This window comes from Trachemys scripta, chromosome 11 (genome assembly GCF_013100865.1).
Source record: "Trachemys scripta elegans isolate TJP31775 chromosome 11, CAS_Tse_1.0, whole genome shotgun sequence".
Classification (NCBI taxonomy): domain Eukaryota; kingdom Metazoa; phylum Chordata; order Testudines; family Emydidae; genus Trachemys; species Trachemys scripta.
The window spans coordinates 67,866,011-67,884,302 of NC_048308.1; the positions used below are offsets into that span (position 1 = coordinate 67,866,011).

General features: G+C 44.9%; 1 protein-coding gene across 9 annotated transcripts in view; it reads left to right on the forward strand.

Annotated features, from left to right (window-relative positions):
• COL6A3 (collagen type VI alpha 3 chain) overlaps nt 1–18,292 on the forward strand; it is a 108,531-nt gene that overhangs the window by 12,244 nt on the left and 77,995 nt on the right. For 5 of the 9 annotated variants that reach the window (XM_034785060.1, XM_034785061.1, XM_034785059.1 and 2 more), the window contains exons 2-3: nt 11,681–11,804; nt 13,222–13,839. In XM_034785060.1, the coding sequence (XP_034640951.1) occupies nt 11,717–11,804; nt 13,222–13,839 (706 nt within the window). In that variant the 5' untranslated portion in view covers nt 11,681–11,716. The remainder of the gene's footprint in view (nt 1–11,680; nt 11,805–13,221; nt 13,840–18,292) is intronic. The other 4 variants (XM_034785064.1, XM_034785066.1, XM_034785067.1 and 1 more) reach the window with 1 other exon arrangement.

Here is an 18,292-nt window from a genome sequence, read left to right on the forward strand (position 1 = left end):
TAGCCAGGATCTTTCTGGCTGGCCAGTTCCCCAATTCAATTCTACCCTTCTAAAACCTACTCTTCCCTCAGTTTAATTGTGTCCAGCACTTAACAAATAATTAATTAAATACAACATAGAAGAGCAAATAGAATATTAAGGTCCTTTTTTTCATCTTGAGTTGCCTGATGTTCCTTCATGCTAGCATGTTCTATCGCTCGTTCCAAAAACACTGTATAGCTGGATATTTGAATGTAATGGGAATATTGAAGCCACATTATAATTATTCCCCTTGGACACAAACACACACACTGGAGTCATATCCACACACACCCTACCCCTCAAAACCAGTCAGGCCAGATGAGACATGTGCAATGAATCAGAGTGATATGAAACAGCTGGAGTAAGTTTTTCCTGCCTTTCATGTTCAGATCTTTTAGATCTCGTCATCCGCTTTGCACTTCTTTATTTTTAAAACTACGCTCTCGTGAAAAAACAAATACAGAATGATATTAGAAATTCAACTTTAAACATCCACTAGAAATACAAAATTATGTACAATGTCAAACTTTACGCACACAAGGCAGAAAATAACTGCTGGGAAAATTAAGGAAATCACTTTACTACGTTAGTGGTTAAAATGATTGCCTTTTGAAAGGGTTATTACTAACAGATGTATATTATTTGATTCAATAGAGTACATATGTTGTATTAAGGGGTCAGTACATACTATTTACATACACTGTAGCCAGACATGGTATTTGGAAATTTCAGTTTTATGTGATTGAATCTTTCTACACATAAACTATTAGTGAAATTGTTCTCCAATCTTTGTATTAATTCTAATCAACTCAAGCAAATGTCCCGCAGTTCCAAGTTTACTAAAACCTTGTCATCCCCACAGGGATCTCACTCCCAACTCTCTCACATTTGCAGACTGGTGGCTCAATCCACATCAAGCTTTCACACACTGAGAAAAAAAACTTTCCATGAAAATCTAAGGAAATTCCCAGAAAAAAAACTTTGTTAAGATGGTAGTAAGTCTGTAAATAAATATCTACCACTTTCAAACAATATTATTCAAATGCTGTCGTTACAATATAACAAAACTTTTGAAAGGGAAGACATTCAGAGGTGTGGTTGCCTGAAAGTCAGGAATTTAGAAGGTTGTAATGCAAGAAGCCCATTTGCCTTAATATCTGGAAGGGCTTAATCATGAGTGGGCCTACATGACTACACAGGGCAGTAAGGGACATATGGCATCCCTTATTTCCCTACACGGGCTACGTGCATCACAGGTTACAACACAGCGCACAGAAGAGCCGCTAGGAAGTTGTTACCCCTCCTCTTCCTGTGCTGCTGGGTTGGGAGTGGGCGAGAAGGGGTGGGGAATGGGTGGATTTTTGGTTCTCCCCTCCCCACCTTGAACACATTGGCCTGCATAGCTGAACTGACGTGCAAGGGGAAGTGACAAGGCTGGTGCAGCTTACTTCCCCCGGGCAGAAAGGGGGAAGCAGTTGGTCTTTGTTTGGTTCCTACCCTGCTCTTGAGGCAGTGCGGGCCCTTTGTAAGGGCAGACTGCAGGTTTCCAATGCCCTTAACTCTGCTCCTTCTCTTACCGGTAGAACGGTTTCATTTCACTTCCCCTCTTGTGCTGGGGATTTATACAGTGCTCATGAGCATAGCTTCCTGGATGTCTGTGTGGCCCCATGAATCTTCTAAACCATCAGGCTATCCAGGTCCTCCCATTCTTGTCTCCAAGCCTTATGCCACACAGTGCCCCCTGACTGATCCTGTCTGCCATGCCCCCCACCTTTCCTCCTGCAAGTCTTGCCGCAAGCCTTTCCCTAGCGGTTCTGAGCATGCCCGTGGGAGGGACGTATGAGGAAGGTGAAGGAAAGGATGAGGTTGTTAGAGTGTGCTGATGGTAGCAAGACACAGGCATCGACAGCCTCGGCAACGTCATTTGCTGATTCCTGTGGCCTTCCTCCACCTATCCCTCCATACCCCTCAGCTAGTGTTTATCCCTTTTCTTGGCATGGCTTGTCTAAACTTAGGCCCCCCCTAGCCTGTGAGCCAGGGCCCTGTTAACAGCAGGACGGCTCTGCGGGGGAGCAGCAATCTACTCATTGCGCAAGCAGCTACAGGGTCGGGGGTTTAGACGGGAAGCTCTTTGGGGCGGGTTTTGTCGATTCAATCAGTGTTTGTACAGTGCCCAGCACAAATGGGCACCCTGATTCCTAACTGGGGCCTTCAGGCTGTACCCTGACAAATAATAACCTGGAGTAACCCAGTGGGGAATCTCAGCTGTAGAAATCAATAATTAAATCAGAGGACCCTAAATTAGCTTCTTAGGTTTCCCCCCAAGCTAGCAGATGCAGCCTACACAATAATGTATTTCTGTGTCTCTAAGGAGCACAGCAGTTTCAGTGACTGAGCCGAATAACACATTGCACCAAGGTCTGAAATGTTATTATTACTTGTACATCCCACCGAACAGTGACCACTATTGAAAATCAGCCACTTTAATTTAGGTCCCTAAATATGGAGCCAGATCCTCAAAGATATTTAAGTGCCTAATTCCCATTGGGAGTTAGGCACCTAAATGCCTTTGGAGGTCTGGGCCTTTGGTACCTAATTCCAGGCATCCAAATTTGAAAAGTCTCTGCACTTCATTTTAAAAATTAAGCCCACTCCTGCTCCCACTGACGAACTGAATGACCAGCTATTAACTTCAGTGGAAGCAGGCTTGGGCCCAGGCTAGTCACAGCAGAAGGCATAGCAAGACAGAGGCATGCATTACCTTTCCAGCAGCCTTCCTCATTGCTTCCCTCCCAGGAGTGATTCCAAGATGGCAGGAAGTTTCATTCTCTCTGACCTCCCCCTTACTTCCTGCCTACTCTGTGCAGCTGCTAAACTTTCACCACTACTAAGCCAGTAACTCTCTCTTGTGCTCGGGATAGCGACATAACAGGGTTGCCAGGTGTCCAGTTTTTGACAGGAATGCCTGGTCAAAAGGGGACCCTGGCAGCTCTGGTCAGCACTGGTCAGTTGTTAAAAGTCTGGTCAGTGGCGCAGTGGGGCTAAGGCAGGCTCCCTGCCTGCCATGGCTCCGCACGGCTCCCGGAAGCAGCAGCATGTCCCCATTCTGGCTCCTACACGTAGGGGTAGCCAGGGGCTCCACATGCTGCCCCCGCCCAAGCGCCAGCTCTGCAGCTCCCATTGCCTGGGAGCCGAGGCTAATGGGAGCTGCGGGGGTGGCGCCTGCAGATGGGGCAGCTCACAGAGCCTCCTGGCCATGCCCAACCTATCCCAATGGTATCATGAGGATAAATAAATTAAAGAGTGCGAGGCACTCAGAGACTATGGTAAATAAAGGCTGTATATATATTAGATAGACAGACTGACACTGTATTTTCTCCCATGTGTTGTCTTGTCTATTTGGACAGTAAATACTTTGGAACAGGGACCAGATCTGTGTATATGAACAGTGCCTGGAATAATGGATGGTTGGGGTCTCTATGAATAATAACAGGAGGGCTTTATAAATGCAACATGTCCCAGCCACTCCCAGTCTCTTTATAAATGCTGCTAAACTGCAGATACCTTTACTTTGTTATTTTCACTAATGCACGGGGAGGAGAAAGTCACATTGTAGTAAAGTATCATTGATACTTAATTATTTGGTCTTTATTAACAGCCCATGGCGTGTACAGGTGTTTGAGAGTCTTTTAGATCTTTTAACACTCGACAAGATTTTTTTCTTTCTAGCCTGGGACTAGAATGCGCAACCTAAACATACTAAAAAGTGTTTCCTTCATATCAAAGGACCTCTTACAAATATTTTTTTATGGTGTGCTGTATTTCAGAGCCTGTAAACAATTTAGGAAAATGACTTACAGCTGTTTAATATTAAAACAGAAAACCAAAATTGTTTGGATGGGCCCTTTCATGTTAGCTGGAAAAAGATTGTCTCAGTTTGTGAATATTCTTTCCTATCTCCCTACAGCCCAGCTGTAATAGACTGTGGCATGTTTGATAAGATGAAATACCAGTCTAATATAATATATCTTTCAGAAAAATTTTGCAACAGAAAAGCTTCAAAAACAGACTCCAACGAGAAACTGCTGAACTGGAATTAATTTGCAAACTAGATACCATTAACTTGGGCTTGAATAGAGACTGGGAGTGGCTGGGTCATTACACAAATTGAATCTATTTCCCCATTTTAAGTATTCTCACACCTTCTTGTCAACTGTCTGAAATGGGCCAACTTGATTATCACTACAAAAGTTTTTTTTCTCCTGCTGATAATAACTCATCTTAATTAATTAGCCTCTTAGAGTTGGTATGGCTACTTCCACCTTTTCATGTTCTCTGTACGTATCTATATCTTACTGTATGTTCCATTCTATGCATCTGATGAAGTGGGCTGTAGCCCACGAAAGCTTATGCTCAAATACATTTGTTAGTCTCTAAGGTGCCACAAGTACTCCTGTTCTTTTTGAGAAAAATATCAATCTTCTTATCAAATGAAAGATGTTATTCACATTTGGGTGAATAAGGACAGCAACATTCTGAAGGCACTTTTTGGCTTATGCATTTTATTTCAGATATTTGATTAATGACAGGCTTCATTTTAATCCCAATTGATGAAACTAATGTTAATAAACAATCATAGCATGAACCATTCACTTGTCCAGTATTTCTAGAATCCCATTTTCCCCACAAGGGAATTTTTCCAGTATGATTTAATGGGAGATGAGTGTTAACTGTTCTTCTCATTTATTTTTTGCAAATCTAGGTCCTACAAACACTTACATATGTGAGTCACTTTACACAGGTGAATAAACCCATTGAATTCAATGGCTGGGACGATTCACATGTGTAAGCGTTTGCAAGGTCAGTTTGCCAGTTACTTCAGTGGGGCCAGGAAATCACCTCTTTCTGCAGTTTAGAAAGGATTATACAGTAGGACTTCCGAGAGAGCAATCTGTGGCAAGGTCCTACAGAGAAAGGAGGAGCTAGTTGGCTCAGTGACCAGATGTTCAAACAGAGAACAGCTTTGTATGAAGCAGCATTGAGTTCTCCAATGGTTAGCATATAGCTGTCACATGATCTTCCTGCATGAACTGCTGTCTTACAGTTGACCGACTAATTGAATGTAAAATATATCGGGCCAGATCTTCAGCGGGTGTAAATCAGTGTAGTTCCAGTAAAGCTAGTGGTGCAATATTGATTTTCTACCAGCTGAGGATCTGGGCCCAGATCCTGCACGGTATTTAGGCACCTAACTCCCATGGGAATTCCCAAGGATTCCATTACTTTGTTGAGGTCCAAGAAGGATGATGATTTATTATTTGTGTTGGGCTTGCTCCCAGAGGCCCCGGCGACATGTTTCTTTTTTAAATGTTATTTCTCCCTTGTTTCCTGTTTGTAGTCATAGTTCACCAGGGTTAGACATAAAGATCCAGGTTGCCCCTTCCATGGAGGGGCATGCCAGAGAGGGCCAGAGTTGGCGGGCATCCCCTGGAGTTTTCAGGCACTCCCCTCTCTCTAATGGGAGGAATTTGGGGGTAGACCCAGAGTGGCCGGGGCACAAGGCTCCCCAACCCCATAGATCTATGGGGAAGGGCATTTCCCACATAGGCAGGAGATCAGTGGCATGGATGGGAGCCCCTTTGCATGGCTGAGTCGGACCATCCTTCCCTCTGAAAGCCGGGCTCCATCGCCTGAGCAACCCTTTGTTGGTGCTTAGAAATAGTGGGCTTGATTGGCCATTGGGTTTCTGCAGCTTCCTGCCAGCGTAACCCCACTGGAATCGCATCACCGAGGCCTAAGGCTGGCAGAACTCCTTGGGGAATCAGGTCCCCAGATAAATCCGTTATGAAAATAACCCTGCAGGGGCTGTTGGGGAACAGTGACAGAGAGGAGCCCTCAGGCGTTAAAGCTGCCACCGCCGCTAACTTCCATCAGGATTTCTGGGCAGCAGAGCAGCAAACGCTACTGCAGAGAGCGGCTGCCCCCATGCTCCATCCCCTCCTGCCTCCTTCCCGCCACTTTTCAGAGGGAAGACAGCCCTCAAAACACCTCTGGAAGGGATTTCTCAAGGCTGTTAGGGAGTGGTGAGGTGGTACTGGCCTGGCGGGTATCCCTCCTTCCCTTCCGCCCAGCTTGGGAGAGTTTTGCCTGGAGAGAGCTCTTGCTTTGACTGGATTGGAACCTTGGCTTGTCAATTAAAAATGGTAATAATGCCCTGTGCTACGCTGGTTGCCTTTAAAAAGCCAACCTGCCTTACACGTGGGTTGGGAAATAATTGCAATGTCTCGGCTATTGCTGTTGGCATATGTTGACTTTTTAATAGCAAGTAGTCGGGGTAGTGATTGTTCACTAACAAGGAAAGAAGGTGCTGCTTTGATTTTTCTTATTCAGTGGCTGTGAAGCAAAGAAGTGCAGCTAGAACAAATGGCAGGGTAACCCAGCCATTCACATAATCCGGGAGAGTAAACACTGTGAATTCTTTCACCCGAAGAGGAAGAAAAACGTGTGTCTTGTGGGCTTTCAGTAATTCATCACAAAGCAAGTGAACCTTTCCTATATCTCTAGCACTTCCTTGAAATACGTAGGGCCAGATTCTCAGCTGGTGCAAATCAACCGTGTTCCCTGTCAATGGAGCGACACTGATTTACATCAGCTGAGGTTCTGGCTTAGCATAACTCCTCAAGTTTCAGTTGAAACCCAGGGGGACAATCATGAAAAGAGCATGTGTGAAATGGTCCCACTGCGGGCCATTAACTTCTCAGGTGCCGCTTTATTTGTGCATTTCAGATGATCGAGGATGCCTGGATTTATTTCCAGCTGGTTTTTTGGTCAGCTGTTTTGTTACAACACCTTGTTATTCTTTTCATTGATAGACTTGGATTCCCTTGTATTGCTTAGGAGCACGGAGTTAATTGAGTTGGCAAGAACAGCAGAAAACAGTGAATGTAATTTTTTAAAGCTGACTTGGTTTAATCATTTAACTTATTTGAATCTCTTCTGGCTCATTTGATTGCCTCGTGTCCTTTAGGGGAAAGAGAAATATTAAATCACTACATTTTATACCTGGATGATATTTATCAGCTAAGAAGTATTGCTGGGGGATGGTATTTAAGACTGGAAGCAAGTCTTAAATCATAAACTCACCACCAGTATGGTAGCATATCTGCTGTCATACTAAGGGCTATATTCTTTCAGCCGATTTGCCGTGTGGATGTCAGATAAAAAGCTTACATAAAGTATTATTTTGGCTACAACATATAAAGTTATTCTTGGGACACTTCCATATTCGTACTATGGGATCATCCCCACACAGGAGGGGATACCACAGAGGGGCTTGGAAACTTGCAGGATTCCTGTAGTTATCCTGCAGATCAGAAGAATTAATGGACTTGAACTTGGAATGAGGTTTCCATGCCTGCCTTTGGTGTCCCTGAAAGGGTGAAGTGAGCAGAATTGCTATCCCAGGTGGATTGTCAGTCTGGCAGTGGCTAAAAATAAGAAAGGAACTAGCAATAGAAAGAAATGTTGATCAGTGCACGATGCTCCTGACTGGGGGGCCTCCAATGGCCAGCTGTAATCCTCACTTTTTTTAAGTGGGGGAACTACAGTTAACTAAGTAAAGCACAGGTAAAGACTGGATCATCCAAGTCCTTGACAGAGGTCTAACCATACAAACTCCTGAGCCACAGAGACTGTGGCTTAAATCCTGGCGCATGCTAAGGTCACTGAATTGCCAGAGCGGCACAAAAGGACCTTAAAACCTCCTTACTGGGGGATCTGGGATTCCCTCCAACCCCCATGCTTGTCATTCCTGAATATCTTTTCCCCTTGTGCTGTAAAATAACCCGGCTGGGTGCGATCACAGACTTTGTCCCTGGGGAGGTTTTAGTAACAGGCAGCCACATAATGTCTAATGTCACATCACTCACACGTTGCATCTAGCGGGAAAGAAAAAAAGGGGGCCCGGGTGGAACCAAACCTTCCCCCCTTTGGGCCTGCCAGACCAGAGCTGTGCATGTTAAAGAAGCACTAGGACCTCTGGGCTGTGGGAAGAAAGAAATTGCCAGGAGGAGCCAGCCCCAGGGGCCATAGGCACGGAAACCATCAGGAGTAGACAGCTGGGTTTGATATCAAAATGTTCGCTATGGTTTTGACTGGACATTCTCTTCCCTGTTCTGATTGGCTGCTTGCTCCAGCCCATCCTGCCCTCTTCCCTCACAGTCTCTTCCCCTCAGCCTCATTCCACCTGCCTGCCACACTCCTCTCCCTCTTCTCCCTCGCCCTCCCTTTTCCCTTCGGCTCCACTAAGCCACTCCCAGCACTGCTCCGCCGGGGAAGGCTGCACTCTGCGGGTGTGAACCCTGGTGTGTGCTATACCAGCTGTCTCCTCCGGGCCCCCCTGCTGACAGTTGCTCCGGTCCCAGGGTGGGTCTGTCTTGTCTCGCAATTCACTCTCCAGCCAGTTCACATTTTAGACACACCCCTTCTGGGGTAACAAAAGTCCAACTAAAAGTCCCAACAGAAAAGATCCATTTACCTGCTTTGGGGCTATTCCTCCACCTGCCCTTGAGGCTCAGTCTTCAGCCCCACTCTGGGCTCAGTACTTCTTATCTGAGGCCTGTGCGCCCTGTTCTTGGGGCTGGTAGGGGAACCCCGGCCCACCCTCTGCTTTGGGCTCCAGCCCAGGGACCCTGTATTAAGCGACTCTTGCAGACATGCTGTTTATTTGGGCCACTTCCTATGTCAGAGCCCTTTGTGCGGCTTCCTTCTAGCCTGTGCTTAACACAGCCTCTCCTCTGGTTCACAGGCCTCTGGCTTCTCCCTGAGGTCTCCCAGCTCTGTCTTCCTCTGCAGGAACGCTGACTTCTCAGGACTGCCTCCGTGACGTGCTCCCTCTCCAGGGCCCACCACAGGGAATAATTCCAGCCCTGTGGCCTTCTTCAGACTGCCTTCCCCAAGCCCTTTCCAGAGAACAGCAACTGCGCACCTGCTCTCTCCTGGACCACCCCTGTAGCTTTCACTTCCTCCTTTTGTGAGGAAGACCCAGCACCTCCCCAGCTTGAGCTCTCCTTCCTGCTAACCCTTTGTTCACCCCATCACACCCACCCCAAAACATGTTAGAAGAAGCTGGTGCTAACATACTATTGGCCTATCATCACTCTGATCACTCTGCTTAGGTGCTCTAGCCCTTCGCCTGCCTTGGCTATTTAGATTGCAGGCTCTTTGGGGCAGAGATTGTTTCCTGCTCTATATTTGTACAGTACCTGGCGCAACGGGCCCTCAGCTTGGTTGGTCACTGTAATAAGTAATACATAATAACAACAAGGGCACAGCCATTTTCTTCTTGCCCTGGGAAGCATCTTGGTCTGGATATGGCCAGGACATAATATAGTTTGCTTTGAGCCTTTCTGAATTGCTTTATGCTTCAGTTATGCTGAACTCTCTTTTATAATGGATGCTCCTGGACCTAATTATTATTATTATTATTTCTTATTTGCGTTGCAGCAGTACTTAGAAGCCCTGATCGTGGCGAGGTGCTGTACACACCCACCCAACAAAAAGGCATCTCCTTCCCCACCGAGCTCACAGTCTTCTATTGGTGACAGTCACATGTCACCAATTTTAGAAAAGAAAGAGTGAGACGCCACAGCGAGATGTCCAGCTGGCATTTATTGGCATAGCGCCGTTGACATCAGTGGAGCAATGTTGCTTTGCATGAGCTGAGAATCTGGCCCTTGCTGACAGGTTTTATGTAAATGTTTTCTGCTCCTGCTGGTTTCCTATGACAATAGATGCCTCTATTGGAGCCAGTAGGGTACCTGTGTCTCTCTGCGTGGGTTAGGTGGTACATCTGGCAGGGTTGCCAGGATGAATAAGAAATTCCTTTATGCCCCTATGTTGGCTACCCAGGCTTTGGGTCCAGATGCACAGAAGTGAGCAGGAAGGGAGGGAGGGGGCATGGATGGAGTCATGCCAGGCTCCGTCTCCTCAGTGCACTGGCCTGTATTGCTAAACCAGGGCCTGGGGAAGGAGAGTAGGAATTTGTTGCTGTATAGGCCATGAGTAAGTTACTATTCCATGGAGCATGGAGGACAGAAGTGGGGGACTGTGTGTTTCCTGGAACAGAGCAGCAATTCACTGTCCCTTCCTATGGGCTGGGGCCTGGTGGCATGATCTATCCCTTATGTAGGAATGGGCTTTGATCATTGCTCCACCAAACTTCATCTATGCAGCATTGTCTTTTTCCCACTATTTGTGGTATCTTCTGCGCACATGAAAATGTTTCCCTTACCAGATTGCCATTTCCCATTTGGCGAACGCTGACTGTTTCTCTTTTGAAATTCACACACTTTGGTTTTTGCCTGTCAATACCCACTTCCATCTTTTAAATGACGTATCATGCCAAAACACGTCATAATTCGTGCATCAACAATGCTGGCAGCACACATCCAAATACTGTTTTACTTAAGTGATGCTACAAAACCCCCAGAAGTCGTATAAAAGATTGGGAAATGGGACAGAACGAATGTCATCGAGAGCAGAACGTAACCCGTTACGGGACAAATCTTCTTCCCAGTTACCCCAGTGGAATCCTATTGAAGACAGTGGGCTAAATTCAGCCTTGGCATAACCAGCACAGTTCCCATTGAAATCAGAGGGTGTTATGTGTTCTGATGCCAGTGCTGAATTTGGTCCAACTACATTTCACTGTAACTGAGAAGAGAATTTGTCCCGGTTATGGTATCTTTTCATTCACAGACCTCTAGCAGAAGTCAGCGTGAGTTCTAAGTAAAACATTAATAGCAGGAGAGGAATTTATGGTATTTACTAACGGGGGTGGGAGGGCTTGTGGTGGGCGATGACTCCCCTAGCATGGCACCTCCTGCTGGTCGTATTGGGAATTAGCTCTTTCCTTAGCCTGGAGCGCCCTCTACAGGCCGGTGTCTTGCCTGCCGCTGGCCCCATGCCCCTCCTGGACCCCGGTGCCCTCCTATGTCAGGATTCTGCCCCCACAGTAACCCACAATCTGGGTCTCCCCGCCCAGGGGAAACTGCAATCCCCTATCCCCACCTTGCCTCAGTGGCTACTGCCAGTCATCATCTAGCCCCCGCTCCCTGGGGCAGACGCAGTCTATCAACCACTCATCATCGGCAAGGGGGGTTGGACCAGCTGTCTCTGCCTATTCCTGGCTGTCCTTCTGCAACCCCTGTACCCTTCCCGGCCTTTACCAAGGCCTGCAGCCTGGGGTTTTTCCAGCCTTGAGCTCCCTGTCTCCTCTGGCCTTTCCCCAGCCCTGCTCCACTGTAGGTACCCTGCTGAGCTCCCAAGCAGCCAGGACTGTCTCTCTCTGAAGCTAGAGAGAGTGTCTCTTTAGCCTCTTTAGCTGTGGCCTGATTGGGGCATGGCTCCACCTGTGGCTGCTTCCCCCAATCAGCCTGGCTTTTCCCACTGCAGGCCTCTCCAGGGCTGCTTTATCCCCTTCAGGCAGGAGCGGGATGACCACCCCGCTACAGGGCTATAAAATCCTTAATCCACTGACATCAGGGGGGAGAGCATGGGGCTGAGGCCTTACATATGGCCCTAACACTGTATCGTAAGCTCTGGTGAGCTCTGGTGTGAGAATGAAGTTTACACTGATAATCTCTCTTTTCCTGTTTAGGTCACACATTTGGTGCTTTGAAAAACAAAACAAAAAATGAGGAGACATCGGCATTTGCCGCTAGCGGCAATCTTTTGCCTCATGCTCTCAGGCTGTTGCATGGTTGATGCTCAGCAACTGGAAGGTAAGGCTCGGACATCCTTAGAGGATTTGTTATTTTCAAAAGTTTGATGATATTTCCTGTTGTGTTTGTGGACCGTTTTAAAACGCGCCTGTTGACAAGATATGGTGACCGGTCAACGTTTTTGACTGAGAGTTAGTCCGAGCATAGTAGATGCTTATCGATTCCTCACAAGTCAGCCAGCCTGAATGCCAATTCATAGACATGCCGGAGAGGACTCTCAAGTTATCCTAAGCATGTGAAGAGCAAATGGTATCAGTCTGATGTTGCTTTGTGTTGCGAGTGGAGTGTTTGCATCTACTGGGTTGCCACCCTATGTATTGTCTATGCTTCTTGGCAAAGGTATTTTGCATCCCTTATATGACCGAAAGCATGGGAAGAAAAACTGAACGTTGCAATGAAAAGAACACCAACTTCCAGCTGTTGCCACTGAGTGTGCAGAAAGCTTCTTTAGTTTTCTGAAGGGATCTAAGAGCATCTTTTGGATTGTAACTAGTTTATAAGGAGTTCATGGGAAGTAGAAAACACTGGGAACTCAGTATACAGAGCCCAGTTCTTCACCTTAGTCCTTATTGACACCAGCAGGGGACTCCTTGTCCAAGCAAAGGTTACAGGGTTTGGGTCATAGAGCATAAATTGCCTGTAAACAATAGTCATGTATATTAACATTACTTAATACCCAAACCTGCGTTTTGACTAGTGGAGAAGATTTCCTGGTGCTAACAATCCATGCTCCAGGAGTTATTTAGTGGAACTTTGATCCTTTAATAACATTAAAGGCTAAAAGGTGGCTTTAGGCCTGGATCCTTCAAAGCACTGACGCATGTGTGTGACTTTAAGCTCATGTGTAATCCAGTAGACCTCAATGGCCCAGATCATCAAAGGTAGTTAGGTGCCTATGTGAGTTAGGCACCTAAATACCTTGGAGGATCTGGGCCAATGAAACTAATCACATGCTTTTGCATCAGTGGACCAGGACCTTTCGCCACAGCCCACAGTAAGGGGAGGGGAGGAGTCACGCCACTCCAGTGAAAGTGCATAAGGGAATTGTCCCAGAGAGAAGTATAATGCTCCTGCAGTGCAGAAGGGGCATCGCCTATGGAAGAGTGCAATGCATGCTGCTTCCCATGCTACGTGTCATAATTTCTCACCCTGGTACGCTGGGAGTGCCAGGTCTGGGACTAGTCCTTGTGCAGGTGGAAGGGAGGATGACTTTTTGCATCTTTCCCCCTCCTGGTGCCCCTGCGCAGGGCTATTCAGTCTAGCTTCAAATGATCCTTTTGTCTTGCACCAGGTTATATGGGGAATAAGGGGCTTCATTTGATAATGCAAACTAGGCCATGTCTGAGGAAGGGTTTGGGCATCATGGACTTATTCAGCTGACCTGTAGAAAATCCTAAACCAATCTGTTTTTTTAAAGATGTCAGAGTCGTTGCTGCTGCTGATATAATATTTCTAGTGGATTCCTCTTGGAGCATTGGAAAGGAACATTTCCAACTTGTTCGAGAGTTTCTGTATGATGTTGTAAAATCTTTAGCTGTGGGAGGAAATGATTTTCGTTTTGCCCTGGTCCAGTTCAGCGGAAACCCACACACAGAGTTCCAGTTAAATACGTATCACTCTACCCAAGATGTCCTGTCCCATATTTCGAACATGCCTTATCTGGGGGGAGGCAACAAGACTGGAAAAGGATTAGAATACCTAATCCAAAACCATCTCACTAAAGCTGCTGGAAGCAGAGAAAGTGATGGCGTCCCCCAGATTATTATAGTGTTAACGGACGGACGATCCCAGGATGATGTCGCTCTGCCATCATCTGTCCTTAAGTCTGCTGATGTAAACGTGTTTGCAGTTGGAGTGCAGGATGCAATGGAAGGGGAATTAAAGGAAGTAGTGAGTGAACCCCGAGATACACACCTTTTCAACCTAGAGAATATTACTGCGCTCCAAGCCATAGTAGGCGACTTAGTGGCAAGTGTTTGTACATCCCTGACTCCAGAAATGGCTGGAGCCAAAGGAGTGATTAAAGACGTCACAGGTAATGGCAAACTGCTGTGCTGAGACATTGCCGTACTGATCCTTGAGATAAGTACGGTAATTGCTGGTATTGCACTGTTTAAAGCCTTTGTAGGGGAGGACGGAGATGGACGTTCAAAGGTTTAAAAACAAAGGTTTCCAAGCCAATCGTACAGTGAAAGCCTGTCCCTGTTTGCAAAATACACTGACCTCCCTGCCAGATGATTAAATCAAGCATTGTCTAGGTCTGTGAGTCAGCGATATGGAAAAAAGCATCATGCTTCCTAATGCAGGCCCTGAACCTGTGATCCAATCCCCATGGGCACAAAGGGCAGCCTGCTTGCATGGAGCTGATTGCAGGACTCACGGGCAGCCTCATCTTACAATCAATGCTTGGGCCAAACGCTTGCCTGATCACAAAATGCAGGAACATTGTATTCGAAACGCATGGGCTTAATAATGCAAACAACTGCAGAAATCCCTCCGGGAGTCATTTTTGTGCATTCGTTAACAGAACACAGGTTTAGAGATTTTTGTAAGAAATAGTCTTATGAGACAACTTAGTAGCAACTAAGGATCTTTACGTCTAGCCCATAATATCCACCATTTGATATCTATTGAGCTAAATGCTAAAGGAGGCGCACACCCTATCAGCTGCCCAGTTGGAAGATGGGAACTGATAAGCTGGGACTAAGTGAAATGTGAAATAAAGGCCTGCAGCAATAACGGCAGCCGTAGAAATATTGCTCCATAAGAGCCTGCTCCAAAACTCATGGAAGTCAGTGGGGAGACTGTCACTGACTTCGGTGGGGCCGTGAACTAGTCCTATGTGCATAAAATATATCTAGATAATTCGGTTTGTGAAATACAATGGATCACACTTGATTCAAAGTCCATCGGAGCCAATGGGAGCCACTCCACAGACTTCAAGGGGGTTGGGATCTGACCTGTAATGAAGTTGTTTGGGGATCATTTTCTTTGCTATAAGCAGAATCTCACAATAGGAAGTGAGGACCAGTTTGGCAGACGATCTTCTCCTTGCACTGCAGGGAAGACGCTGTGGGGTTCTATTAACCCCTGCACTTCCAGGAGGCACTGATTACTGTAAGGAGCTTCAGGAAGGCCATGTTTGCGCTCTCAGAGCGATACAGCTTTAAAAACTCTGACTATTCTTCCTGCTCCTCACTGGGAGCAGATGCGGCAAGAATGGCTCCTTCCTCCTGTTGGCTCCCGCATGGTACCAGTTGTGGTGAGATCAGGCTCCAGATATTTTGACATCCCATGCCCACTCTAGGATAGCGGCAGCTTTTCTTCTCCTCTGCTCAGTCTGATTAAAGAAGGCGGGCGAGTTGGTAATCCCCTTTGCAGTGCTGCAGTAGAGCGCTAGAACGGTAGGACCATCTTGTAAAAGAAGGGAATGTCACCTTGGACCCCACTGACTTCCATGGTGCTGCCCTGGATGCAAGAGAGGGCAGAACTGGGCCCAATGAATGAGACAATTTTGCCCCTTTATGCAATTACGAAGTTGGAAAATGACTGTATATTCCATATAATAAGGCCGAACGATCAAACCTTTGGTTTTATTCCCGAGACTCCATCTAAACGTCAATAGCATTTGGGTAATGTAAGACAATAGCGATATACAAGATATAACATTAATCCACTCATTTTGTCTTGTCTAATTAACCTTTCATTTCAGTCCCACCAGTTGCTATCCATCATTGCATGATACTTCGCACAGAAATGCGTGAGCACAAGCCTATTGTTTTGCTAAGTATTTGACGGGGCAAATAGACAGATCATTTGCAATCCATGGGGAAATTAAACTTTTTTTCACCAGTGACCTAAGATTTCTCAGTTATAACAATGGATTTTTTTCAATATATGAAATAACTGTGATACCTGACGCTCTGATTGCACTCTATAGAGAGTTCAACATTTTTGTCATTAAGGGCCTGATCCAACTCCTATTGAAAACAATTGGCATTTTACCATTGCCTTAATGTGTGGAGGATTGGGCCCGTATACGAAACATTTTGACAGGTAACCAGACTAATGTATTGAATTCCCTATTGGCTCATGGACATTTTTATAGAAGAAAATAGTTTTAAGCCCCAAATTCATGTTTATTTCTGTGAAGGAGTATTTCTAAGGCTACCTCCATTCAAGAATAATTTGGGCGAGTGTTATTTTTCTACAAAGAAAATGAAAGGTAACATTGGTACATAAACTGCATTTTGTCACTGTGTGATTTACAAAACCTATATATAAATGATAATAAAAACAATGGTGCAGCTGATGATCAATGCTGGATGATATTGTGAGCTCCCCTAAACATAGTCCAAGCTGATCATCTGTCTAACATGACTTTATGGTGCCATTCATTTAGCTGATAATTGACTTTCATTCATTTTAATCTTGTGATCCCATGTAGTAGCCCTTTTTTGTAATCTTCTCCACCTAAAAATGCCAGGGGCATTTTAATACATGAAAACTAAGTGTAAGAGGAAAAGCAGACCTTGAATTTGCACTCTAGAAAACACAAACTTTGACAGCCACGGAGCTCACTAGAGTGAATAGGATAGTCAGCCTGGAATTTGCCCTGATGCCTACATTAAATCTTAGCTGTCTGTCTAATCTGACACTCTTTGCTTAATAGTGTAACAAGCATGCTTACATTTGTCCTCCATCACCGGCTTGTTCCATCAGTGTGTACGTAAGTACAAGGTTTTTACAGTGATGAAAAATTATCCAACATTTGCATACATCGTATTCTGGTTTCCTCCTGTACAGGAGCTACTCATACTATGATGACCAATCGACACGACGGTCAATAAATTAATTACCATTATTAAAAAGAGAGCCAGGACACATGAAACAGATATGAACAAAGCCATGTATTGTTCAAGATATTTCCTCTGCTTTTTTTATTGTTATGTGGGCTGAGTACGCCACAGTCTGAAATGATCAATTCAATTCAAAGTTAAGGACTTTCATAGCTTTTGACTAAATCTCTGAGCCCTTAGTAGTTCTTAACCATAGCTAAGTTATTTAATTGGCATCGTTTATGGGGACTGAAATGGCTCATGAGATAGGTAAAGGACTAGAGCCTTTTTCTGTACCCTATGAATCACATATTTGCATCATGTGTATTTCACAAAAGTGGCTCCTGGCAAAGACCAGAAGTGAAATGCTGACCCCATCCAAGTTAATGGGAGTTTTGCCATTGACTTCAGTAGAGCCAGGATTTTGCCTTAGGTGCTTTAAAGCTCAGAGTCAGAGAAGATTTCCAAAATCAACCTGTCAGTTATTTATTAAAGGCTTCAAGATTGCTTAGTTGTATCGTGGAAACATCTGAGTCCGCTTTGGGGTATATTCTGCCCTTGATTCATTTGTACAATTCCCATTGACATCAATGAGCACATGGAGGGAAGAAGAGACTGTTTAGGAAATTCGTAGTCTGCTTTGGTAAGTTCTGCACAAAAAGAGGTCCTACCTCCTTTTCTAATTCATAATTCATTTGATGTCCATATTCACGTTAGGTGTTTGTGACCATCCAGGTTATAAGTAAGGTTGGATAATTATGTCATGACTGGTTTCATCAGCCTGTTTTAACATGATTCTGCATTATTTGATTGAATATCCAGTGGTCATGCAAAAATACAAAACCAGATACCTACATTTGTAACCAATGCAAGGTTCTGTGTTTGCACAAAACCACAAATACAAGCACATTTATTTGTGATCTTCATCTGCATAGTTATTGTACCTGTAATGATAAACTTTTCCCACTAATATTGTGCATGGATTGGACAACTGAGAATAAGGTTCTAAATCAAAATAAACAGTCAATCATATAGCCTTTTTTATTGTTGTTCTACAAACACATTTTAGATACTGGTCACTCAGTGTGAAAAAAACAATATATTCAGCCAACATTTCAAACATACAACACAACAGATTTCCAAACAGAGGCTGAAACTTTCCATATAAAAAGAACTACTGGCATACCAGCTGTGAATGTAATCTTACAGCATAACAGTTACATTTTGTCTTGAAAAAAGTGCAATGAGATAACTTCCCCTGAATTTAACCGTGATTACAAATTATGTTCACATTTCCACTGACTGTGCAAATGTGTGTTTATGTATAAATCTGTTTAGTTCTTTTGGGTCTCCTAACTTCTGTAAATATTTAGACAAGTCGCTTCCACAGAAATTATCTAGATTTCACAAAATTCTATGCTCTAGAGTTTTCCCCCCGTAAAAATATTGTCCTGGTATTTAACCATAAAAATGAATTTAGATTCTTTCACAATATTATATTGTCTCATGAAAAAGATATTTGGTTTGTTAACTCATATTCAATCAGAATGCAGAAGAGGCAAAATTCACTGTCCTCAATAAATGTGTGTTTTGTTTTCCCATTTTCGTGTTTCTTACTGTTTTCCAAAGAAACATGTCAGAACACTGTAC